We start from the raw sequence: 25,002 nt of genomic DNA on the forward strand, positions 1-25,002 counted from the left end.
TGTGCATCATGAGACACAACAATTGCGCTGATATATTTTAAGATATGCCAGTGCAAGTTATTTACGATCAAGACAACGCTTACATTTAAATTAGTCTGAGACTAGGCTTAAGCCCTTGTCCACCCCTAAATGAGAAAACTTTAAGATTGCCTAAAGGATAAAAGCACTCCTATAAAGCTGTCAAAGATAATGTATTACATGTAAAAATGTAAGTATTATAATAGGTTATATTTGGGAAGTGGTATTATGTGGTCTCTGTAGACTAACTCGTACTGTTTGATTAAAAAGGTTAAACACAACAGGGTTTACGGGAAAAGGTTGACTTCATCTCCCCCTCTTTTTCTTCCATTGCCAAAGAAAACAAGTTAATATTGTTAGTGACTTTTAGACTCTTGTTTCTGTGCTGCCTTTGATTTTACCCACATTTTTAGACTGCATTACATGCCTGTCATGGGTGAAACATTTCACATAATTTGGTAAGTTGTTTTTATTTAATTCCTTATATTATAATTCAAGTAAAATTCTGAATTTGTTAAACACTTAAAATAACAGTAGGGCAAAATGCTAACAACACCAGTAGGACTGGAGTCCCTCTTTACTAAATTATTCCAGTATAAAATATGTCCACCTTTTTCTGTCGAACACAATGATGCAGCCTGCTGTGGGTATTTGTGAATGTGTGTGAGCCGCTCATGTTTGGAGAGGTGTCTTCTCCACGGTATCCTCAACCATATTCTGGAAATCTCAATGAACAATGGGACCTGGAAGTGCCAATGGGGTATAAGATCCAGCTAACATTCAATCATCTGGACATTGAGGCCTCTCCAAACTGTCTTAACAATTCAGTTATGGTTAGTGATGTTTCATTAAAGAATATTGGGTTTGCCCAAATGGCTCATTAAATATAGCATGTGAGTTCTGCACAACTGTGTGTGTGCCTGTGGACTTTTATATGTTAGTGTTTTATATGCTCATGCGGACCAGTGTCACTGTGGGGACCAAAATTGAGGTCCCCACGGGCACAAAAGCCTATAAATTATACAGAACGATAATTTTTGAAAGGTTTTCTACGATCTTTAGGTTTCGGGGTTGGATTAGGGCAGGGATGTCCTTAGTCAATCCTGGAGGGATTGTCCTGCAAAGTTTAGCTTCAACCCTAATCAAACACACCTGAACAGCTAATCAAGGTCTCACAAAGCAGACTAGAAACTTCCAAACAGGTGTGTTGAGCCAAGTTGGAGCTAAACTCTGCAGGACTGTGGCCCTCCAGGATCGACATTGGACACCCCTGAGTTAGGGGATGAAAATACAGTTTGTACAGTATACAACTCATTACGCTTATGGACTGTCCCCAAGGAGATAATAAAACATACATGTGTGTGCAATGTGCATGCGTGTGACTTTTGATGGACTGTCAGTCTATCCAAAGTGTATTCTCTGGCCGTGGGAAAAAAATGCTATGATAGATGCCAGACATGATCCATCCAAAATGGATGTCTAATTTAGTTGTATTAAAACCGTTTGTTTCTAGAACAGTAGAACACAAATGATTTTAGATGACTATTTTCTATATGTTCAGGTTATTTTTGATGAGAAGATTCAGGGAAAGTTCTGTGGCCAGAATTCCACAGACAGATTTCACCCCGGAGATAAGTCCGTCTTAGCCCATGGAAACCGTCTCAAGGTGATTTTTCAAACAGAAGACACAAAACGCAATTCACATCTCGGCTTCACTGCATTTTTCCAGGCTGTTGGTAAGTTTAAATCATCATGTTTAGGATACACAAACGAGAACCTAAATGTTTAAGTATAGGCCTGTCTAACATTTAGCCTGTAATTCTGCTGTCGTTCAGATGTTGATGAATGTAAAGACCCTGATAATAAGTGCACTCAACTCTGCAATAACTACATTGGAGGTTATCGCTGTTTCTGCAGACCAGGGTATTTCCTCAACCTCGATCAGCACACCTGCACAGGTAATGTTCAGTCTATGAATGTAAACACAATTCAGTGACAGCTTTTTGTTTGGACCATTTCGACACCACAATAAAGAATGCATACCGCGCTGTCCCTATAGCAGCTTTAGGACTGTCGGATCACTGCCTGGTTCACCTTATCCCAGCCCACAGGCAGAAACAAAATACTGTAAAAGTTGGACCAATGAAACAGAGCACGCCTTACAAGCCTGTTTCGAGTGCACCGATTGAGTGTTTTGAAGCTGTTTACCACCTATCTGGACGAGCTCACAGAGACTTTAGCTTCATACATCAGTTTCTGTGAGGATTTGTGCCTTCCTACTAGGATTTCCTTAAAATTCAACAATGATATACCATGGTTTCTCAGCAAAATTTAGACAGATTCACCAAGCCAATGAGGATCCCTATAGAAAAGTTGACAAAGTATTGTACAGGCAGGCTAGGAACACATTGTCAAAGGAGATCAGAATGGCTAAGAAAAGGTCTGTCTGAAAAGGCCTGAAAGACAACACTAACTACTAGCAACCTTCCCCCAATTTTTGCAGGCAATCAACACCTGGTCGATGATCTGAATGACTTTTACTGCCGATTTGAAAATGCTAACTAACACCTCACATCAACTCTGACATTCTCTCTACACATAGCACCTTCAGTTCAGTGAAGAGGATGTGTGCCGAGTCTTTAGGGAACAAAAGACAAGAAAAGCACCAGGCTCAGATGCTATCTCCCCAACCTATTTTATAAGCTGTGCTATTCTTCATCTTCTCACAGATCTTCAACAGATCACTAGAGATGTGCAAAGTTCCTTCCTGTTTCAAGCTTCACCATAATCCCCATCCCAAAGAAACCCACATTCACAGGACTGAATAACTACAGACCCGTCGCTCTCACATCTGTGGTCATGAAGTCATTCGAAGGACTGGTATTGGCCTATCTGGAGGACATCACTGAACCCTTACTTGAACCCCTGCAGTTTGCCTACAGAGAAAACAGGTCTGTTGAGGATGCAGTTAACATGGGGCTGCATTTGGTCCTGAAACATCTGGATAGACCAGGGACCTATGTGAGGATCTTGTTTGTGGACTTCAGCTCCGCTTTCAACACCATCAACACCACAAGGTCAACCCAGCTATCGGTTCCTGGCTCAATCTGTCAGGGGATCACCAGCGTTCTGACAGACAGGCAACAGTTAGTGGGGATGGGTAAACTCCAATCCAGCATCCGCACAATCAGCACTGGTGCCCCCCAGGGGTGAGTTCTCTCCACACTGCTTTTCACCCTGTATTCCAATGACTGCACTTCCCAGGACCCTTCTTTCAGACTTCTGAAGTTCGCAGACGACACCACATTCATTGGCCTCATCCAGGAATGGTGATGAGACTGCACACAGACAGGAGGTTGAGCAGCGGGCTGTCTGGTGCATTCATAATAACTTGGAGCTGAACACACTTAAAACAGTGGAGATAAGTGTGGACTTCAGGAGAAACCCCCCTGCACTCCCCCCTCTCACCATCATGAACAGCACTGTGGAAGCAGTGGAGTCATTCAGGTTCCTGGGCACCTCCATCTCTCAGGACCTGAAGTGGGACAATCGCATTGGTTCCATTGCTAAAAAAGCCCAGCAGAGTATGTACTTCTTACATCAGCTGAAGAAGTTCAACCTACCACAAACTCTGTTAAGATTCTTTTTTTAATGCATTGCTAACAAAATTCTAATCAGCTCTTCAACTAGCAGAAATGATAAATAATAAGAGCATAACCACAAGGTTCAGTTTCTGTTCAGACCAGACCTCAGAACAGGTGGTAAATTGTATTTAGGTGACATGTCTGACTGTGTGGTGTAATGGGTCAAAAAGCATTGTTTAATCTTAAAAATCTCAGTTTCAGGATGGAGGTGGTGGTGAAGTGGTGTGGAGGATAACCATGTCCCCTACTAGTTGCTTTAAGCTGTGTTTTAAGATTTATATCAACATGCAGCAAACTGTCATTAACATGTATTGGTAATAATCAGTCTGTTTTGTCTTCTCAGTTGTGGATTGTAAAATTCCAAAGCTTCCAGATATGGCAGAGCTAACAGTGAAAGAACCTCTTACAACTTTCCAAGAACAAATCACCCTCAAGTGTTCATCTCAATATTACCAGATGACTGGAAATGGTAAGTGTAAACTACACTGATCAGACGATTAGTTCTCAAACTTTTGTATTGTAAGGCCCCCTTTGTGTAGTGTGCATTGCTTTGCGGCCCCCCAAATAAAGACTAATGAAATTTAACTTAGAGTTTTAATTAAAAACATATTCAGTGATGTGATATAATGCTGGAACATATTTTTTGGGGCTGGTGCTCTTTTTTAAGTTTAATTGAATAAAATATATGATAAATTTTGATAATTCATTAAATACCACAAAATCTGTGGCCACCCTGAATCCATCTTGGAGCCCCCAGTTTGAGAACCACGGGATTAGATGCTTGCATAAAATTTTAATGACTTTCACACCTGTATCTTCTTTCCTTCTTAGACAATTTCTCCTGTGATGCAAGTGGTAATTGGGTATCTGAGAGTGGTCAAAAACTTTCTGAGGATTCACGTATGTGTGAACCAGGTAAACTCTGATTTTCTGAGAAATCAAAAACAAATGCTCGTACAATATTTGTCATTATTTACAAATACTTATGTGATTTGTATACAAAGGAATTTAAAGACTACAAGATAAAAAAGGATACATGGTAGGATTTCACTTCAAAATAAACCCCCATTGACTTTCCCATTGAAGGTATTTTTTATCCTACAATGGAAAGTCAATGGGGGCTTATTTCGAAGTGAACTACTCCTTGAAGACTCCTAGAATACGACTTGTGCACTATATCCCAAGTATTTTGAAGACATAGCCGTATTTAAGGGAACAGACTGAAATATATTCAATAAATAAATGAAAGCATCTCTAGGGGCAGCGGCAAGCTTTTGTCTACTGTCAGTATGAAATTATATTCTGCGCTATAATTTTGCAATAATGATTTAGATGATAATGATTTTAAATTTAAAAATTAGGATGGTATTTACATTATACTGTACATTACACAATTTTCTCATTTTGATCAATTCTCTTTCTTATCGTTGAAATTCACTGTTTATTCCTTAGTGTGTGGCATGAACTCAGAGGTCCTGTTTGGTGGAAGAGTCTATGGTGGGAAGCCAGCCAAACTGGGACAGATTCCCTGGAAGCTCTTACACAGATCAAATCCTAGAGGTCAAGCTTTTCTGATCAGTGATCAGTGGGCGCTCACAGCTGCTCATCTAGTGGATGAACACGAAAACCAAACCATGCAGTTCACTGGAGGAATGATTGATGAAACTGATCAACGTTCAGTCACATTAATAACTGAGAAAATCATAATTCACCCAAACTATGAGAACATAGGTAAATATGGACATGAAATTAACTTTGATAATGACATCGCCCTGATCAAAATGTCCCAACAAGTTAAACTCGGTCCAAACATCAGGCCGTTGTGTCTACCAAAAAAATCAGATGGAACTGTGTTGGAGGGTATGAAGGGTACAATCTCTGGTTTTGGAGGTATTAAGCAAGAAACAAAAAGTAATCTTTTGCTTCATGGCCGTGTTGAAGAGTATTCCCTTGAAAAATGTTTGTCCTATGACCTGCCTGTAACTGATAACATGTTCTGTGCTGGAAATGAAAATGAACAAATTGACAGTTGTCAAGGTGACGGCGGTGGTGCGTTGTTTTTTCCTACTTTGGGCACTGCATCTCTAGATCAGCGCTATGAGGTGAGGGGCATTGTGTCATGGGGTCCTTCTGTATGTGGTCATAAAAGTTTTAAAGGTTATTACACAAAAGTGCGAAACTACCTGGACTGGATCAGGGAAACTATGGCAAGAAACTAATATGTCAGCTGTCCTTTGTCAGTCATTATTTCCCCTCATATACTTTAACCTGGAGAGCCTTTTTGTATAATTTTTTCACTGTATGTCACTCTTATACAGTGTTGGGTTTACAGTGTTTACTAGTTACTAAGTTGTAAGTTATTGTAATTTAATTACTTGTGTTAAAAAAAGTAAAGTAAGGGATTACCAATTTTTTTTCTGTGGTTTAATTACAGTTACTTCTAATGTAATTAAACTAAACACTTTGTATAATAAACGTGTGTTCTAAAGTGGAATTGACTTCAAAATACAAAGTCTAACTTTAAAATCTGTGATTTCATTTATAACTCTCAAATTTTTAATAGTGTAATACTGTAACACTGTAGTACTGTAATACTGTAATACTGTTGATCAGTCAATATTATTACTTTATGTAGTTTTATATAATTTATTTGAATGAATTTAAAGAGCTGTCTCATGTCTATCCTTGAATCTGTTTAACTAGTCAAGGTTGATATTGGAACAAAAACATTTCATAGTGTAAACAGTTGATACAGCAGACATGGCATAATAGTCTGTTTCTGTACTTCGGTAACACTTTACAATTAGGTTGTATTTGTTAACAATTAGTGAACTAACAGTAATACCTCTACCCCATTTATTAATCTTAAATTCATGTTAATTTCAACATTTACTTAAACATTTTGTAAATCAATTGTTGTGTCTGCATAAGGTAGAACACCATGAACTAACATGAATAACTTTACTGACATTAATTTACATTAACAATGATTAATAAATGCTGAAAAAACACATTTTAGCTATGTAATGTTAATGAAATTTCTACTGTTAACAAATACAACCTTACTGTTAAGTGGTACTTCTTAATCAAGAGTCACTTTTTTTATTTGTATATCTATGTAAAATTAATTTATCTGTATAGTTCATACACTATGATTTAACAGTCTATTTCATATTGTTTTACATGCACTGTTGATTGTATTGCATGTATGTCTGACTGTCTCGGGAATTATTATAATCTAGTAATATGGGGGATGATGATATTAAAGCAAGGCATAAATGAAGCATGATGAACACATCCATTCCCTCCAGCTTATCCTTTGAAAGCTGGAGTCCAGGCCAAACTCGACAGGGACCAGCGTATCACAGACTCTTAACCTCAAATTCTGTTCTTTGTTGTCTTCTCATTTACATGGTGTTTTTTCTCCCTTCTTTCTGTTGCTTCTCCAGTTTTATTTGTGCTTTTATAAGCCATACAAAATTAAACTCATTTTGGTTTTAACTTTTAGACCTGCTTTTAAGCAGAATGCATTTTATGATTAACAACAAATGAAGAGATCATTTGCAAAAACATATAACTCTGTTTAAAAAAAAATAGAAATCGGGTTTTTTCCAATTAGGCAGTTACAGTTTTTGTTAATTGCAAAACACAATTCATGAAAAAATTCACAATTTTCATAAACACATTCTCAGAACCACACACAAACTTGTTAAAACCTCAGAAAAAAACTAACTCATTTTGCAAAGGTTTAACCATGTTATCATTCAGAAAACACAATCACACCGTATAATGAACTGAAGTGTCAAGATGTAAACTCAAAAAGCACACATTTATCTATCAGTAAACATTCAGTGGCAAAACTGATGACACACCAATCAGAATCTCAGGAGAATATCAATAGGAGCACAGGTTATTGTGCATCCTAGAATCATCTACTGGGTTTTATACTACTTACTGTAAACATACAGTATAATCACAGTACACACTTCATATGAGAGAAATTTCACTACTCTTCAGGAAACTGTAGCACGTGTACACCCTTTTTTCCCTTTACCTATATTTTGCAGAAAATACGGTATACGTTTACGAAATTGGGCCAAAGGTGTAGAAGATGCCATATTTCCTCCTATTGACTAATTACTTCACTGTATTGTTTCCTTTAACTTCTCTGTAAGTCGCCTGAATTCCTGAATGTAAAAGTAATTGGTGCAGTTGTGTACTGTATTGTGTTGCATGACCAGTTCATATTGTTCTTTGGTTTTTGAACTTTTCTTGTCTTGTTAGACCATCTTCATCTACAAGTAGTTTAATGTTTTATTTGTATTTTTCCTAAAGCTCATTCTTGCATTTTGCTCTAAGTGCTCTCTTTTATGTTGTATATAACAATAAGCTGTCAAATTGTTCTTAAATCCAATATAAGGTTATAGTAACAGTGTTTTTTTTTATTGATCTCACCAGTGTCTAAGACTATGTTGCAGTGATTCAAGAAATGTGTTCAAGCAATCGAGAAAAACTATAATACAGTGAGGGAAATTAATTTGCCTGATTTTGTAAGTTTGCCTGCTTACAAAGAAATGAAGGGTTTATAATTTTTATGGCACACTGTTAAAGTTGCTGTAGTTTTGCAGTATGTTTATCAGTAACTTACTGTAGTTTTAATTACTTCTTAATCCTACTTTCGTATAAGTACAGTTTTCAAATACTTTAATCAATTTTTAAACATTTTGACTTTTGAGAATAAAAATGAGCAAGAAGACACTGGCAATAGCACAGCATCAACGGCAAAAAAAACGACATTTTAACCGAGTATTTTTGTCTTGTTTTCTGGCAAAAAATATTTAAAACCTCTTAAATTATGATACATTTGCATTACAAGAAAAGTGACCTAAGATATTTAGTCTTGTTTTATGAAAGGAAAATATGTAAACAAGGTAAGCTTATGCTTAAAACAAAATTGTAAAGTTATTCAACAGTAAGTTACTGGCAAACCTGCTACGAAATTACAGCAACGTTTTACAGTGTAGGTTTGTTTCAACTGATAGAGACAGAATATAAAAAAAATAAGGGGAAAATTTTATATAAAGGTTATAAATGTATTTGCATTGTAGTCAGTGAAATAAGTGTTTGATCCCCGAGCAAAACATAACTTATCGTCCCTCAGCCCCTCAATGCGGTGAAAGTCATCCTGTACCCGTAGCAGAGAAAAACATCATTTTGATGTTCATTGTCAAACTTCAGACGAGCCAGACGGGCCTTATTGGGCAGGAGGACCTTGTGGGTGCTTCAGGATTTCGATCTATTGTTGCATAACGTGTTACCTATGGTTTGCTTGCTAACTGTGGTCCCAACTGTCTTGAAATCATTAACAAGCTTCAACAAGCTGTTATGGAAGGAGTGATTGTGAAATTGCCAAGTTGGATGATGAGATCGTGTAGCAGTCTGGGATGATGCTCTTTCAGCCAATCTGAGATGTCTTCTAGGCAGACTGTAATACGAGCTGCTACACTAGTATTGTCTGGGTGAAACGAGATGTAAATGTGGGTGTCATCAGAATTATTTCCAAATAATCGCACCAACAGTTGCCTACTCCTTACACAGCTTCTGTCTGTAGCCTATTCAAGGTTCGTGCAGGCCTAGGTTGCAGCAGTTTGTCTTTCGACTACACATGCAAAATCCGCGATGGGACTGAGTTGGAAATGGAGACACAGAGTGATACGCGTCATAATCTGAAGACCACGCACACACCAACCGACATAATCGCAGCATTATCCAATGACCATCTTGTTTCTAAACACTGAAAAAAACTGTTTAAAGCAGCCCCATTGAAGTCAATGGACGCTGGGCTTCAACAGAGTAATGCACTGTACGCTACGGGAATGAATGAGAAGGAAATCGAGTCAGCCGACCTAAGTAGCTGATTCTGAACGAAATTGTTTTCGTTCAAGATGAACGTGTTTAACGCATTTTTAGTCAATAAAATTTTAACATAATAGCACATATATTTGACCATTCATTTTTTGACAATTATAGGGGAAGCTGAGCTTCCCTTGCAGTCTTAAAGAAATCGCATCTGTTTCTTACAGTGACGGGACTAATCTGTGGTCCATATAGGTACATAAACCATCTGTGGAGCCAGAATTCTTGCTGTTTGGTACAACTTGGTAGGGGATCAAATACTTATTTCTCTGACTGAGATGCAAGTCAATTGTTCAATAAGACACTATTTATGTGTAAAGACATAGGGTCTTATTTCTTACTCACAAAAATGTAAATTGCCAGGTTAAACGCTTGTGGGATGTTAATAATTGGATGGGATGTTATGTGGAGATGGTGGTCTAGTGGGTTAAACCACTGACCTGGTAAATCAAAAGGTTGCTGGTTCGATCCCAGCAGCCATCACCAGTGTATCCTTAAGCAAGACACTTTACTCCATGTTGCTCCAGGGGGATTGTCACTGTAAAAAGTGCACTATAAGTTGCTATGGATAAAAGCGTCTGCCAAATGCCTAAATGTAAATGTAATGTAATGTTAATAATAATTTATACTTGACATCAAATCAGATTTTTTCCTTTTATAAAAATCTGACTTTTATACTGCAGTTTCATACACAATACCATTCACGGTAAATCGCAAAGAAATTCAAGACTGCTTCAAGGACAAAAATATGCTTCTTGATACCTGACAAAGATAATGTCCTACATTTAAAAATGCAAGGGTTTAAATGGATTTAATAGAATGTTTTCGGGTAGTGGTTTTATGTGGTATCTGTAGACTTTAACCTTTAATGTTTGATTAAACAGGTGGAACATACCAGGGTTTACGGGAAAACCTTTTTCTGCCATAGCCAAATCAAACAAGTTTACCTTTTTCTTGACTTTTAGACTCTTGTTTTCTACTTGTGATGCCTGTGCTTTTACCCACATTATTAGACTGCATTACATGCCTGTCATGGGTGAAATATGTCTCATCATTTGGTGAGTTCTTGATTTAATTCCTAATTGTTTTATAATTAAATATAAGTTCAGTTTTGGTTAAATAAGTCTGTACCTGAACAATACACTCTTGAAAATAAAGTTGCTTTAAAGGTTCTTCACGGCGATGCCATAGAAGAACCATCTTTGGTTCATCTGAAAAACTTTTATCGCCTAAAAGACTCTATTGTGAAACAGAAAGGTTCTTCCGATGTTAAAGGTTTTTAATGGTATGAAAAGGTTCTTCTATGGCATCTAAGAACCCTTTGAACCGCATTTTTTAAGAGTGTATAAGCAAAATGCTAACAACACCAGTGTTATGTACCATTTGTCTTTACTAAAATTATTCCAGCAAATGTCCATCTTATCTATTTTTTTCTGTTGAACACAATGCTCCAGCCTGCTGTGGGCATTTCTGAAAGTGTATGAGTGTGAGCCGCTCATGTTTGGAGAGGTGTCTTCTCCATTGTATCCCCAACCATATTCTACAGATCTCCAGGAACAATGGGACCTACATGTGCCCAAGGGGTATCATATCCAGCTAACCTTCAATCATCTGGACATTGAACCCTCTCAAAACTGCTACTATGATTCTCTCTTGGTTAGTGGATAACGCTGCAAAGCACCATTTTTGGTTTGCTCAACGGCTCATACTTGACTACTGTGACTTTTTTGTACAATCCATATACAGCACCTTTTGCTGTTAGTCTTGTATTGTGATTATTTATGTTCAGGTTAAGTCAGACGAGAAGGTTGTGGGGAGGTTCTGTGGCAAGAATTCCACAGACAGGTTTCACCCAGGACACAAGCCCATCTTAACCCCTGGAAACCGTCTCCGGCTGATTTTTCATACAGATGACTTAAATCATGAGTCTCATCTGGGCTTCACTGCCTTTTACCAGGCCGTTGGTGAGTTGTATAGCAGTTTATCTTTTCTAAATAAGTTACAAACTATCTAGTGTTCTGTGCCTTACAATCCAGCAGTTCCATTATAATATCAAGGTGATCTGTGTATACTGTATCAGGTAATGGTCTGATGGACTTTATATACTTGTTTTCATAGACATTGATGAATGTTCCACTTCCAGTGAGGAGATTGGATCAGATCCCCCATGTTCACAGATATGCCTCAACACTTTGGGCTCCTATGTGTGTGCCTGTCATCATGGTTATCAACTGAGACCTGACAATCGCACCTGCATCTGTAAGTGTTGTATTAAGTAATGTCTGTGTGCCATTATGTTTACATAATACTGTTTATGTAATTATATACTGTAGTTATGAGGTGGTCAAGCAGTTTTATGCACACTGTCAGACAAAAATGGTCAAAACCTATCCAAGCACTGAGGGGTACCATTAATTTTCACCTAAAGAGTGGATATTAGTACCTCAGAGTTACATATTGGTACCAAATGTATACCAATCCGTACCTTAATGGTACTATATTAGGACCTTTTTAAAGGATACTGTCCCAGTGACAGCTTATAATTTTCTTACAATTTTACATAAAGAAAGAAAATAACCTGATAAACTATAACAAGCAAATCATTCTGTTAGTGGACTGTGGAGGAGGAGTGTACACTGAACCAGAGGGGATCATCTCCAGTCCCGGGTACCCAGACCCCTCCCCACTTGATCTGGAATGCCTCTATATCATCTCTTTGCAGCCAGGCTTCACTATCGCCCTAAACTTCAGCCAGACCTTCCAGATTGAGAAAGTCAACAATCAGGGACCAACCTGCCTCTTCCACTGGCTGCAGGTATAATATATTTAACTACAAAAGTCTGTTTGTCTTTCCATCCACCAAAGCTATCTCTCATTAAAATGTAATACAAATGGTAAAAATCATTATTTATTCAGCCTCTTGAAATTCCTCTGTAAAATCTCTGAAAATAACTTTCTTTATTTTGTGGAAAAACAAACAAGGTATTGTCAATATACAATGTTATTCAATGGAAGTCAATGGTGTCCTATGTTGTTTGGATACAAACTTTATTCAAAATATATTTTGTGTGTTCTGCAGAAGAAAGAAAGTCATTCAGGTTTGTAGCGACTTGAAACAATGAATCTTTATTAGAAACAATGTATCCTGGCACAGGAATTATTGTTTCTCCTGTACACCTGACATTATATATGTAAGGGATAATCCACTGATAGCCATGCGCTAAAGGGTTTTAATGCACGACGTGGAGGCCTTAAACCACCCGACACGAAGCGGGAGTGCATTAAAATCCTTTAACGCAACGGCAAGCTGTGGATTATCCCGCTTATACCATGGTCATTTGCCAAGTTAAAGCTTGTATTGATGTTCACAGTGTAATTTTAGATCAAACAGGTAAAAATGGAAGTTATTTTGTTAAGTTATTTCAAATGCCAATCTGAATTAATCAAACTGACTGGAGCTACCCATGCGTTAAAGGGTTTTAATGCACACCCTCCAGCAAATCATAATGGAGTATTCAAACAGACCATGGTATAACATAATGAAAAACATGATTTTTGAAAAAAAAATTTTAAATTTAAAATCTTTTTGTATTATAAGATATATATATATATATATATAATATATATCTTAGGGTGGCATTTATTTATTTCTAATATTTCTGTGATCCTCTTAGGTGTCTGTCCCAGGAAAAGACCCCGAGAAGTTCTGCGGAGACAAAAGCCCTGGTATCTTCCACACAGGCTCCCACACCACCCAGCTTGAGTACCACACCGACAGACACGGACAGAGCCAGGGATGGAGCTTACATTACACCAGCCAGAGTGAGGGAGAATGATAGACATAGTTGAACTACAATATGGATGGACACTTATTTAAAAAACTAATTTATTTGAAAAAGTCGTATCTAGAAAGGTGTGTTATTATATTGTAAATGAAATCCTCAAATATCTGTGCTAAACCACATACACTCTTTCACAGGGGTGAAGTGTCCAAATCCGGGGAAGATTAGCAATGGAAAAGTCACTCCAACATACCCCCAGTATTTGTACAGAGACTACATTCAGGTGTATTGTGATCCAGGATACAAACTCATGATGGTGAATAGTTTTGCATATAAACAAGAACACCAAAAGTGATTATACATCGATACGTCCAATCCTTCCGTCTTTTCTGAAAGCCAACATTAAGAGTATGATCATATAGTTTGACATTATGTGCTTGTAATATTTATTCATCTAACGGAGGCATTTTCTCTCTTGCCCTGAATTAGGGAGAAGAAGAAGTTAAAAGTTTTTTATCCATGTGTCAGAGTAATGGACAATGGCACATGACATTGCCAACATGTAGGAGTAAGTAAAACACTTAATATGATCAATTTACAGATATTTTTATCTTTAAATCATTCCTAAATAAAATGCCATTGCGTCCCCAAAACCATTTTTTTTACACTTTATATTGTGACATTTTGCAGTTATTGATTGTGGCTGGCCAAAGTCCCTGCCAAATGGAAACGTTACAAATATCTCTGGATCAGACAATCATTATCTTTCTAAGATAGAGTACCACTGCAATGAGCCTTTCTATGCTTTTGATGGAAAGCCTCAAGGTCAGCTATCACACCTTAATTCTAGAGAGTTTAAGAACGTTAACAGCATTAACTGAAATTTAAAATATAATCTTTCTTTCCTTTCTGCCTTCCACTCGTTTAGTTCAATACACCTGTACAAGAGAACGGAAATGGACAGCAGTTGGCCACAATGACATCATTCCTCCCTGCCTTCCTGGTAATGACTGTGGTGAAATTAGACATTATGTTAAGATAGAAAGTCAAAACACATGCAAGCATACACATTATTGCCAAATGAGTGACACCTCTCTCTTTCTCTCAGTGTGTGGCATGAACTCAGAGGTCCTGTTTGGTGGAAGAGTCTATGGTGGGAAGCCAGCCAAACTGGGACAGATTCCCTGGAAGCTCTTACACAGATCAAATCCTAGAGGTTCTGCTTTTCTGATCAGTGATCAGTGGGCCCTCACAGCTGCTCATGTAGTAGACGGACACGAAAACACAACCATGCAATTCACGGGAGGAATGATTGATGAAACTGATCAGCGTTCAGTCGAATTGATAACTGAGAAAATCATAATTCACCCAAACTATGCGAAGGTGGGTAAAGATGGACATGAAAGTAACTTCAATAATGACATCGCCCTGATCAAAATGTCCGAACAAGTTAAACTCGGTCCAAACATCAGGCCGTTGTGTCTACCAAAAAAATCAGATCGACCTGTGTTGGAGGGTATGAAGGGTACAATCTCTGGTTTTGGAGGTATTAAGGAACACACAAAAAGTCATCTTTTGCTTCATGGCCGTGTTGAAGAGTATTCCCTTGAAAAATGTGTGTCCTTCGACATGCCTGTAACTGATAACATGTTCTGTGCTGGAAATGAAAATGAACAAATTGACAGTTGTCAAGGTGACAGCGGTGGTGCGTTGTTTTTTCCCACTTTGGGCACTGCGTCTCTAGATCAGCGCTATGAGGTGAGGGGCATTGTGTCATGGGGTCCTTCTGTATGTGGTCATAAAAGTTTTAAAGGTTATTACACAAAAGTGCGAAACTACCTGGACTGGATCAGGGAAACTATGGCAAATAACTGATATACATGAGTCCTCTCTGAGTCTTTATTTTACAGCAACTTCCACATATTAACCTTACTTCTTAAATTTTAACTTCCAAACTTGCAGATTTATTCAAAATTTTGTTAAGTTTAAATGTGTGTTGTGACTGTACTAAACATCAAATAAAACATTTAATTGTGTGAAAAATATGTTTGTGATACTTCTTTGGAAAATATGTTTTTTAACTGCAAATGTGATTAAGTATATTATTTTATTTTACTTTATTCACTGAATCTGTCTTTGCTCACCTGCCACATACAATAAGTATTTTTTAATTGAAGTGCCCAATATTTGGTTATAAAATGGGTGCAAAAGCCCTGTGGACATCAAACCTGAGTGTGCTGAGATTTGTGTGTGGCAGGGTTTTCTTCTCTTCTAAGGATTTTGTGTAGAGCAACAGATGTCAGCAGTCAGTCATTATCCCTTTATCCCTGTGTGACTGTTCACCCTGTGTACAACAGATTTAGAATGCTTAAGAAAGCAGAACCTTATTCTGCCACACACATGGGCCTAACAGACTAAATATATAGTGAGATGCTCACTTTCTAAGGCCTGGTTTTATGGGAGAATGGTTTATTGGTGGAACTTGTTGAATGTTTTAGCTTTCTGGGGTCTGTCTCAGGGGCTGTCGTGCTATTGTCTGGTGCGACACCAGTTGCCGGTTTTATGGATTATGCCACTCGGCGGAGAACCAGGAAGGGGCAATATTACAGCAGAGGTTTTACCTGCTGTTCAGCTGGCGCTGCATCATTTGAGTGAACAGCCACATCCTCTAGGCAACTATGAGGTTCAGTTTCACCTCACAGACTCAAAGGTAACACGGTTAATAACCAGTCTTCTTTTGTGTTAAAGGCTAAATCTGTCCTATTCAATTTTAATTTATTTTTACTAGACCAATACTTTTTGTAAATTTTGCCATTTTGCTCGTTTCTTTACGCTGTCTGTTTTATTTTTGGTGACCTAATGGCTCTGTTGATGCCAAAACAGTTTTAAATAACAAGAAAATCACATTTAGTCTCCCTTCTTGTTCTTGAGTACTCCAGCACTTCTTCAGTACTAGATTGTAAATTTAGCACTTTGTAACAACGTGTGTTAGCTGCTGTTTTATTTCTGTACTATTTTTGTACTGTTTTAGTGTAATAATGCCAAAGCACTCAAAGCATTTTTAGACGCCACATTCTACGGCCCTAAACCCCTCATGGTCTTTGGAGGGGTGTGTCCATCAGTTACATCCACCATAGCTCAGTCACTAGAGGCCTGGAACCTTGTGCAGGTATTCAATCAATTGATTTACTGATTGTCATTACTCATTGATCTGCTTTTAAACTTTTGGTAAGATTTTAGTCCAAATGTATGTTGTGTTTGATTAAAACGAATTCTGTTTTCCAGTTGTCATTTGCAGTAACGGCACCTTCACTGGCAAACAAAAGACGTTTTCCAAACTTCTTCCGTATGATTCCATCAGACAGTGCAGTCAACTTGGCTCTGGTCAGGTTGCTCAGGCAATATGGATGGAGCAGAGTTGGTACATTGACACAAAATGACCCGAAATTCACAGAGGTAATCCTTTCATCGTTTTGGCCTACTCCTCATGTACCATAGGCTAACAAACAATGTGGACCATATTGACGTCCATTTAATGGACACGAAACCACTTCAAAATCCGGAAGAGACATCCTTTATAACGACTACAGAATTGATTTGGTATACCAAATAGTTGGACTTAGAAAGATTATAGAAAACCTTACCTGAAATAAAATAAACACAGATCCGGAAGGTTTCGTCAGTCCAGCCTGAATGGCTTGTTTAGCTTGGGCAAATTCAATGACGGTATTCCATATAATACCATAATTCTTGCCATTCCTATTCTGACATTCCACAACACAAAAACACATTTTTGAAGAGTTGATTTTATCCGTTTAACTCATTGCGCTTTGTTTCCACTTTTTTATGCAACCAGTATGCGCGCGCAGCTGGCAGTAACCTAACCGTGACGTCTACTCCAAATTGTTCTATTGCTTCAGCTTGTTTAAGCTTTAGCTCGTTAAAATAAAATTATGTTCCCCGTGCCTGTCCGAGACGATGCTTACCGGATTATCAGACAATATTCAACTGCTAAGCAGGGCAAACATAATAAGTAAAAGCTATTCTTGTTGTGGTCATTTTTTAAACAGTTTAAGAAACATTTCCTGCCAGACCAAATTACATCAAGCTTATGAATCAGTTGGTGTTTTCTCACCTGCTTTTAACAGGTACAGAAAGACCTTAGCGGACATCTGGAGGTGGCAAACATCCAGCTGGTGGCGGCAGAGAGCTTCTCTAGAGCCCCGTGTGAAGGTGTGCAAAAACTGAAGGTAAATGCAAGGACGCTTAAAACTGAGAGAGAATTTAAAGGGGTCATTTGACGCGGCTAAACCGAATATTATTGTTTGCTTTAGATGTAATATGTAGTATATAGTGTATGTATTTAAGGTTAAAAAACGCTGTATTTTCCACATACCGTGCATGTTTGTATCTCCTCTTTGCTCCGCCTCTCTGATACGCGGGGATACTTTACAAAGCTCATCGCTCTGAAAAGCGAGGTGTGCTATGATTGACCAGTTCACTAGTGCGTAGTGATTGGTCAAATACTGCACAGAAATGTAACGCCTCTTACCATATTTGGAACATCAGGTTCCAAAGCAATTGTACTGACAGGCACGCCCACCTTACTTACGTATACATCGTGTTACGAACTGACGTAGATTCGCCGGGGTGTGGTTACACGAGGCGTTTCAGGCAGGTTTGGGTGACCATTCGCTTCTAGATAAAATACATCTTTTGTTCCAACACCTAAATGTTTGCAACTTTACGTGTCTACTACATGCATGGGCAACTTATAACACACCAAAAACAAAGAAAAACATGAATTTCCGTCGAATCACCCCTTTAATTCTAATACTGACATTAGTTTATATTAACACATCTTAAACAAACAGTTTATTTAATTTGTCTGTTTGCTTGCAGGAAAATGATGTGAGAATAGTGATCGCTTATATTGATGTGAGCTTAGCTGCTGAAGTCCTATGCTGTGTAAGTATGTTCAGAATTGAGTTAAAGTAGCCTACCAAAGGTTCTAAGGTTCATTAAATTGAAGTTCTTGCCTTTTAAATCTTCCGCTTAGTCAAATGATCTAAAAAAACATAAAATAATTACTTCTACAAGCTATTGTTATTATTAAATATAATGTAATGTCATAGGTGTATAATCTCAGCATGTATGGTCTGAAGTACCAGTGGATCCTACCGGACTGGACACAAGACAGCTGGTGGACCATCACTGGCATCAACAACTGCCCTGCTAATAACATACTGACTGCAATGGAGGGCTCCATCAGTGCAGGTTTTCAGACCCTAAGCTCCAGACACATCAGAGGGATCTCTGGCAGGGTATGTTAACAACTGTCTGTTTGATCATAGACAATTCCTATGAGGAATACGAGCATCTGTAAGGTCGATGTTGTTATAGTCCACATTTCCATGCACAGCCACTTAAAAAGCATTATAACGTATTATTTTTATAGTATCTCTTTTTTTTTTATTTCAGACAGCTGAGGAATATGAGAGGGAGTATGACAATAAGCAGCAGTTGATGCATATGGGCGCAAGCAAATTTCATGGCTTTGCATATGACGGTACATGGGTGATTGCCAAAGTTTTGACAAGAGTCATGGAGACAGTGAAGTACAGAGAAAGATACAGCATCCATCGCAACTTCACTGTCACTGACCAAGAAATAAGTGAAATGATTCTGGAGGGCATTGAGAAGATCAACTTCTTTGGTGTGACAGTGTGTAGTTTCACAATTCTACATTTACACTTTTACATTTACATTCTTGCATTTGGCAGCACATTTTTCAGAATCGATAGCAATCATACTTTTTTTACTTTTTCAAACTCAGTTTTAGTTCTTTTTTATTTAATTTATTTATTTATTTTCAGTTTAATGTTGTTGTTGCTTTTGTCTCACGTTAAGATGTAAAATTACTTTTTGTCTAGGGACAAGTGAGGTTTCTGAAAGGTGAGAGAGTGGCCAATGTGCAGTTCGCTCAGTATCAAGGTACAGAATATTATATTTGTGATATCTCATCTTTCTTCTTCCCAATGTTTGTATTGTTTTTAAGAATTCCTTTTTTTTCCCACAGATGGAAAGGCTGTCATAATGGGAAAATATAGAACCATGACAGATGAACTAGAGATCACCAGTCCAGTCCAATTCCAAGGTAGTAATATAAAATGATGATTGGAGAACACTGTAAATCTGAACAGTAACAAAATTTATGTACGTATATAACAATATCTTTTCATTACCTGATCTACTCATGAAATGAACCACTTGCATTTGTCTTCTACAGGGGCCGAACCCACAAAAGACCGAACTCATGTGTACCGGCAGAGAAAATGCATCAGTATATTTCTGTACAGTATCATAACATGTCTTACTGTCTTAGGCATTTTGACAGCTAGTGGTCTCCTGGTGTTCAATGTGAAAAACCGCAATCACTGGTAAGCCATGCTGATAATCCTCAGTGTTTTAATCATTGCATTATTGAAACAATTTGTTCCTTCCTTCTTTCCTTCATTTATTAAATTATTCATTTAACATTCATTTATTAATCGTTAATTTGTCAATTTACTAAATGTTCCAAGAGTTCTAAAAGTATTTGTGACATAATGCAAAAGAAAGAGTTTTCTACTTACGACTGTATGCTTTTATCATTTCAGGTCCATTAGCATGTCAAGCCCTTTTTTGAACTCTTTGATTGTTCTTGGTGCACTTTTGTCTTATTTCTGTATCTTCTTCCTGGGGCTGGATGGGTCTTATATTTCTGATCAAGCACTTGAAGCATCTTGTTCTGTGAGTCTGCATGACCAAAAAATTATGTTTATTAGTTTCACATATTTTTTGTATACTTATTTGAACCAAGTCAGATGCCTCTACTGTGCAATGTATAGTATATAGAAAATACTTGTGACATTATGTGCTGTTTCACAGGTACAAATATGGCTCCTGTCTATCGGATGTACAGCAGTCTTTGGGACCATGTTTGCAAAAACATGGAGAATTCATGCTCTCCTAAAAAACGACAAAAAAGAGAAAAGGGTAAAGATTGTTTTTGTAATTGCATGTGAATTTATGTCTTGGCAAACATTATTTAGGCTGACTGATGCAATAATTTTGGTTTTCATTGAAGGCTCATAAAAATCTCATTTTATTCTGCTTTTCCCCTTTTATTTCTCTTTGGTGGGCTTCATCAGATCACAAAGGACTATGGGCTGAATCTATTAGTTCTGTTTCTTCTATTGTTTGACCTAAGTTTGTTAATTTCTCTGCAAATTTTGGACCCTTTGAGGAGGACAGTAAAGGAGTATCGAATACAGGTGCGATTGAACTTCATTTGGTGGAACCAAGGGGTTAGGAAACCAATGACCACTTTAAGGTTATGTCTGCACATGTTCAGTGATGAAGCAAATAAAGTGCAATACTGTGGCTGTTAATATGTCAATGAAAACTGACATTTCAACCCCTATTCTCTTTATTGTGCACATCAATCTCCATGTTTCTCTCTCCATTTTAGCCTGACCCTCATGGACGAGATTTCTCTATTCAGCCCTTTTCAGAGCACTGTGAAAACACATACATGGGTTTCTGGATGGCTGCATTTTATAGTTTTAAAGGGATACTTCTGGTATGAGATCATATATTTATATGTTAACATAGTCTTATAAATTAATTGATATAAGATTGATTCTTTTGGTAATGGTGCATTTAGAAAAATATTTTATTAATGTAAATGATTGTGCTAGGAACCAAGATCTACACGGTATAGGAACACTTCGCATTATATACCGTTAATGAGAATCAGATAGAGTAATATTCTTAAAGTGTACAAAATACAAAAGTGTATGATAAAATATGTAATAAGATAAACAATGACAAAAAATACAAAAGCGTTTTGATTTTTGTTTCTTATTAATTTAATATGTTTGGACATCTTTTCTTATGTCCAGCTGAGTACCTGTTTCCTGGCCTGGACCACATGCCATGTGAACGCCCCTTCTGTAAATGACATCAGGGGTATCCGGATCAGTGTGTTTGTGTCGGGCCCAGTGATTCTCATTGGTACATATGCGCCCATGCTGTTCCAGGATCAGCCAAATGTGCAATTTTGCATTATTGCCCTTGTAATCATCACATGCTGCATGAGCACTCTGTGCATGTTGTTTGTTCCAAAGGTATGAGATGTATAAGACTGTCTGTCTGTCAATCTGTCCGCTTGTCTATGTATTGATCTCTATTTATCTATCTAATCTAATCGGACAGATTCTCATCATTGGGATGGGTCCTACGTCCTTTTCTAGAAGACACCTCGCCCAGTGGGACAGGGAGATTGAACCAGAGAGAGAAGAGCATTGTAAAGAGGAAGACGATATGAAGCAGAGGAACTCTGGAGCATCGGACTATGTAACCGATATCAAGCACAACATCTTTACGACCCTCGATATTGTGCTGTCAGATAACCTGCGTCTCCGGCGGCGCATTACTAAAGTGAGAATAAAACAGTATTCAAATAAGGCAAAATAGACAAATAGGACACCCATGAGTTTGTGATGATGCAGACTGTGCAAGAAGTACAGTACATGTGGTGTTATGAGACAACCAAAACTATACTATTTCTTTAAGTATTTTTGTGACCATCTGCAGCTGGATTCAGAGCTGGAGTATTTGACCCGGCGACTGAACGAGTCAAGGCCTAACCTTCTACACAATCCTGTCGTCAGAATTTCTGTGCACAAAGCAGGTTAGGAAATAACTGAGAATGCTCTTGTGCAGGTTCCCTGATTTATAAATCAGTGATTCAAATTCAATTCAATGTATTGATGAAATATAACCAAACAACATTACCCTCCATGTTGTGTCTGTACAGGCAAGAACAAATGTCTAACTCTCCCTGAAAGCTACAGCAGGAGCCTGCTCGAGGACATCAACTCGCCTGAGCAGTAAGTGTCTGATGTCTTTTAAAAATGTTTTTTAAAATCTACATTCTAAGTAAAAGTCCTGATAGAAGTGATTTGTTGCTTTCACAGCATTCAGCGCAGACTCTCTGTGCAGTTGCCCATTCTGCATCATGCTTACTTGCCCTCTATTGGAGGAGTGGACTCCAGTCCCGTGGATAGCTCCCATGACATCCAAAAGCAAGATTCGATGCCTAAAACAGGAGAACTTTTGTTGCCAAAGCCATAAGTTACTCAAATACTGTAAACTCAAAACAAATGTACTGTATCATACTGTGGGTAATTCAGTCATTTCAGTCATTTTCAATGTATATTACACTTTAAAGTATGTATAGATTTGGTCTGACGGCTGCTTTTATTTAGAGCTGACAGATGTAGTTTTGGTTTGATTCAACAACACACCCGAGAAACCTTTTGAAAGCTAGAAAATTTAATTTGTTTTCCTTTGGTGTCATGTGTTCACCATGTGGGTGTACGAGATCCGTCAGTGTGAACAGTCCTTCCCATGAAGTTCTTGCACAGGCAAAGTATTGTCCATCAAAGATCAGCAACATAATCCAGTTAGAGTTAGAGAAGTTACAGTATGGTTTGAACATTCCTGGCTTTGAATATAAAACATGAGTGCAGAGGAAAACAGAGCATGAATCACAAAGTTTGCTGAAGAGAACGTCAAATTTGTCCGTGGATGCAAATTCCATCTCCAGTATTTTTTCGAAACTGAGCAACAAAACGCTAATGATTATATTTGAATAAATGCCCAGTGAGCTGTGCAGTCCATCATGCTTATCGTTTGTGTTCGATGAGACAGAATAGTGTCGGGACTAATACTGAAAGTGCTTGCTGAATGACTTTTGTACAGTAATGCACTATCTATACACAATCAGCATTATATAAACAAACAAATTTGAATTGGCTGAACAAAGTATCATTACTTTGAAGAATTAAATAATATACGTTGAGTCAACACAAAGACTCTGTTGCCTCATTTCTTCAATTTTATTTGCAGTGCATGTATTATGTATGTAATATGTAATAATTTTACATTTTGTATTGATATACTTTTTAATTGCACTTTTTTTCTAAGATTTGGTTATGAGGGGAAGAGCTTAATGCTCTCATGCAATTTCAGACAGAAATCTGCTAATTTTCCCCTTCCATAATTTAATCCACAGCATGCCCAGTCCCACTGTCTAAAGAGAAATGTTTGTGTTAATGTTTAAGGCATATAAAATTCAACCCATGCAGGCTGGCACATGGAATTTCTTCGTATCAAAAGCTTCATTGTTCAGCCCTTCTTAGAACGACAACAATTTATCAGTCAAAAAAAAGTTTGTTATCTTTTGGAGAAATTGTGCAATTTGGGCTTTGCCTGCTTTTTATTTGGCAGTAAAACAGCATAACATTTGAAAGAGATCATGAGAAGAGCACCAAACCAGTGATTGATCTTGTTTTGGTGTTATGCAATGGCAAACTCCAAAAAAATGGAATCCTATTATAATGATTAATAAAAGGACTGATAAATTATTCTGTTTTGTAAAAAATAGAAATAACACAATTACTCTATGCTTCTCTGTTCTTGAACACATGCATAAAGATCTAACTGACATGTTGAGCTTGTGATTTGCTGAACCCTCATGATATTTGATATGTATTTCATGTCTGTTGTTGAGTGCTGTTAATGTTTACTTTCTATTTGTCAGTCAACACAACCTCTGATCAGTGGATGCAAACTTCAGAAACCTAATAAAGTCTGTATTAAAACTCTTGGGACACTTCCCTTGTCAAATAAATGTATCTTGAAATTCAGATATTTAGATAAGTCTTTAGATAATTTCTGCATCACTTAGATACTGTACATGAGGTTTGTGAAGATGAAGGATAGTTTAACTATATTCGATTATGGTCAATGCTGTTATGTCGCATAATACTAAGAACACCCATGTGGACATGCAGTGTGTTTTTTTAATCAATCTTTAAAAAGAAATTCTAATAAAATAAAAAGTTTTACCTTTGTCATATTTTGCCAAGTGGTCAACATAACTTGCACACAATTCATAAGTGTGCGATTTTAATAAGTACAAAATACCCAAGTCTTATCAGTTAGTGCAAATGACAGGATGTGGTTTAAGATTCTATGATAAGAAAACATGCAATACAACACAGTTTCAAGGTAAAGTAACCATTTAATAAATGTTAGTACCAAGGCAAAGATCCAAATCAAGTGCAGTAATGCAGCCTCAATGGCACAGGGCCGATATACAACAAACAGAAATCCAGCATGAACATTTGTTCATGTTACAAAATGCAATGCACCGAATGACAGGATGTGGTCACTGATAACACTTACAGTAAGTCACCTGTGAAACAAATGCAAATTTAGATGTAGTTCAAGAAAAGAATGGCAGAGCTATTAAACTATTCAAATACAAATACTATAAATGGTTTGTGGTTCAATCTTATATGTGACTAAATAAATTACACCTTTTAGCATTAGATATGTCATTAATAAAGCTTTGCTAAGAGATGTTGGAGATCGATCCATAATATCCACACAGTTGTGATCCTTGGATTTAGTCTAATCATGGCCGTATCTCTTGCATCCAATACAAATCAAAACCAGAGAGATCAGAAACAGCATGCCCAGTCCCACTGTCTAAAGAGAAATGTTTGTGTTAATGTTTAAGGCATATA

General features: G+C 37.5%; 3 protein-coding genes across 3 annotated transcripts; all 3 read left to right on the forward strand.

The window, feature by feature from the left end:
- Nucleotides 1-336: 336 nt before the first annotated feature.
- Nucleotides 337-7,169, forward strand: LOC130433449 (complement C1s subcomponent-like). Its single transcript, XM_056763327.1, has 7 exons — nt 337-476; nt 656-851; nt 1,580-1,754; nt 1,854-1,976; nt 4,006-4,131; nt 4,494-4,577; nt 5,115-7,169. The coding sequence occupies exons 1-7, from the start codon at nt 442-444 to the stop codon at nt 5,879-5,881; spliced, it is 1,506 nt and encodes a 501-aa protein (XP_056619305.1). The 5' UTR covers nt 337-441; the 3' UTR covers nt 5,882-7,169.
- A 3,329-nt stretch (nt 7,170-10,498) lies between these two features.
- Nucleotides 10,499-15,405, forward strand: LOC130433447 (complement C1r-A subcomponent-like). Its single transcript, XM_056763325.1, has 11 exons — nt 10,499-10,636; nt 11,033-11,234; nt 11,368-11,542; nt 11,697-11,837; nt 12,191-12,393; nt 13,253-13,400; nt 13,558-13,676; nt 13,850-13,928; nt 14,051-14,185; nt 14,289-14,363; nt 14,469-15,405. The coding sequence occupies exons 1-11, from the start codon at nt 10,602-10,604 to the stop codon at nt 15,233-15,235; spliced, it is 2,079 nt and encodes a 692-aa protein (XP_056619303.1). The 5' UTR covers nt 10,499-10,601; the 3' UTR covers nt 15,236-15,405.
- A 394-nt stretch (nt 15,406-15,799) lies between these two features.
- LOC130432340 (gamma-aminobutyric acid type B receptor subunit 2) lies at nt 15,800-24,138 on the forward strand. Its single transcript, XM_056761655.1, has 19 exons — nt 15,800-16,070; nt 16,392-16,529; nt 16,646-16,816; nt 17,509-17,610; nt 18,263-18,328; nt 18,496-18,684; nt 18,842-19,084; nt 19,294-19,354; nt 19,440-19,517; nt 19,650-19,800; nt 20,020-20,152; nt 20,291-20,398; nt 20,554-20,676; nt 20,874-20,984; nt 21,307-21,531; nt 21,620-21,844; nt 22,001-22,097; nt 22,224-22,296; nt 22,384-24,138. The coding sequence occupies exons 1-19, from the start codon at nt 15,825-15,827 to the stop codon at nt 22,538-22,540; spliced, it is 2,697 nt and encodes an 898-aa protein (XP_056617633.1). The 5' UTR covers nt 15,800-15,824; the 3' UTR covers nt 22,541-24,138.
- Nucleotides 24,139-25,002: the final 864 nt, after the last annotated feature.

Source organism: Triplophysa dalaica, chromosome 12 (assembly GCF_015846415.1).
Source record: "Triplophysa dalaica isolate WHDGS20190420 chromosome 12, ASM1584641v1, whole genome shotgun sequence".
Lineage (NCBI taxonomy): Eukaryota > Metazoa > Chordata > Actinopteri > Cypriniformes > Nemacheilidae > Triplophysa > Triplophysa dalaica.

Bases quoted from the DNA above. Each gene is read 5' to 3' on its own strand.
- LOC130433447 (XM_056763325.1), top strand. From the start codon at position 10,602: ATGCCTGTCATGGGTGAAATATGTCTCATCATTTG. The intron at 13,677-13,849 runs GTGAATAGTTTT...GCCCTGAATTAG, and splicing joins CAGGATACAAACTCATGATG to GGAGAAGAAGAAGTTAAAAG. The intron at 14,186-14,288 runs GTCAGCTATCAC...CCACTCGTTTAG, and splicing joins TTTTGATGGAAAGCCTCAAG to TTCAATACACCTGTACAAGA.
- LOC130432340 (XM_056761655.1), top strand. From the start codon at position 15,825: ATGGTTTATTGGTGGAACTTGTTGAATGTTTTAGCTTTCTGGGGTCTG. The intron at 18,329-18,495 runs GTAAGTATGTTC...GTAATGTCATAG, and splicing joins CTGCTGAAGTCCTATGCTGT to GTGTATAATCTCAGCATGTA. The intron at 20,153-20,290 runs GTGAGTCTGCAT...GCTGTTTCACAG, and splicing joins CACTTGAAGCATCTTGTTCT to GTACAAATATGGCTCCTGTC.
- LOC130433449 (XM_056763327.1), top strand. From the start codon at position 442: ATGCCTGTCATGGGTGAAACATTTCACATAATTTG. The intron at 852-1,579 runs GTTAGTGATGTT...CTATATGTTCAG, and splicing joins GTCTTAACAATTCAGTTATG to GTTATTTTTGATGAGAAGAT. The intron at 1,755-1,853 runs GTAAGTTTAAAT...GCTGTCGTTCAG, and splicing joins TGCATTTTTCCAGGCTGTTG to ATGTTGATGAATGTAAAGAC.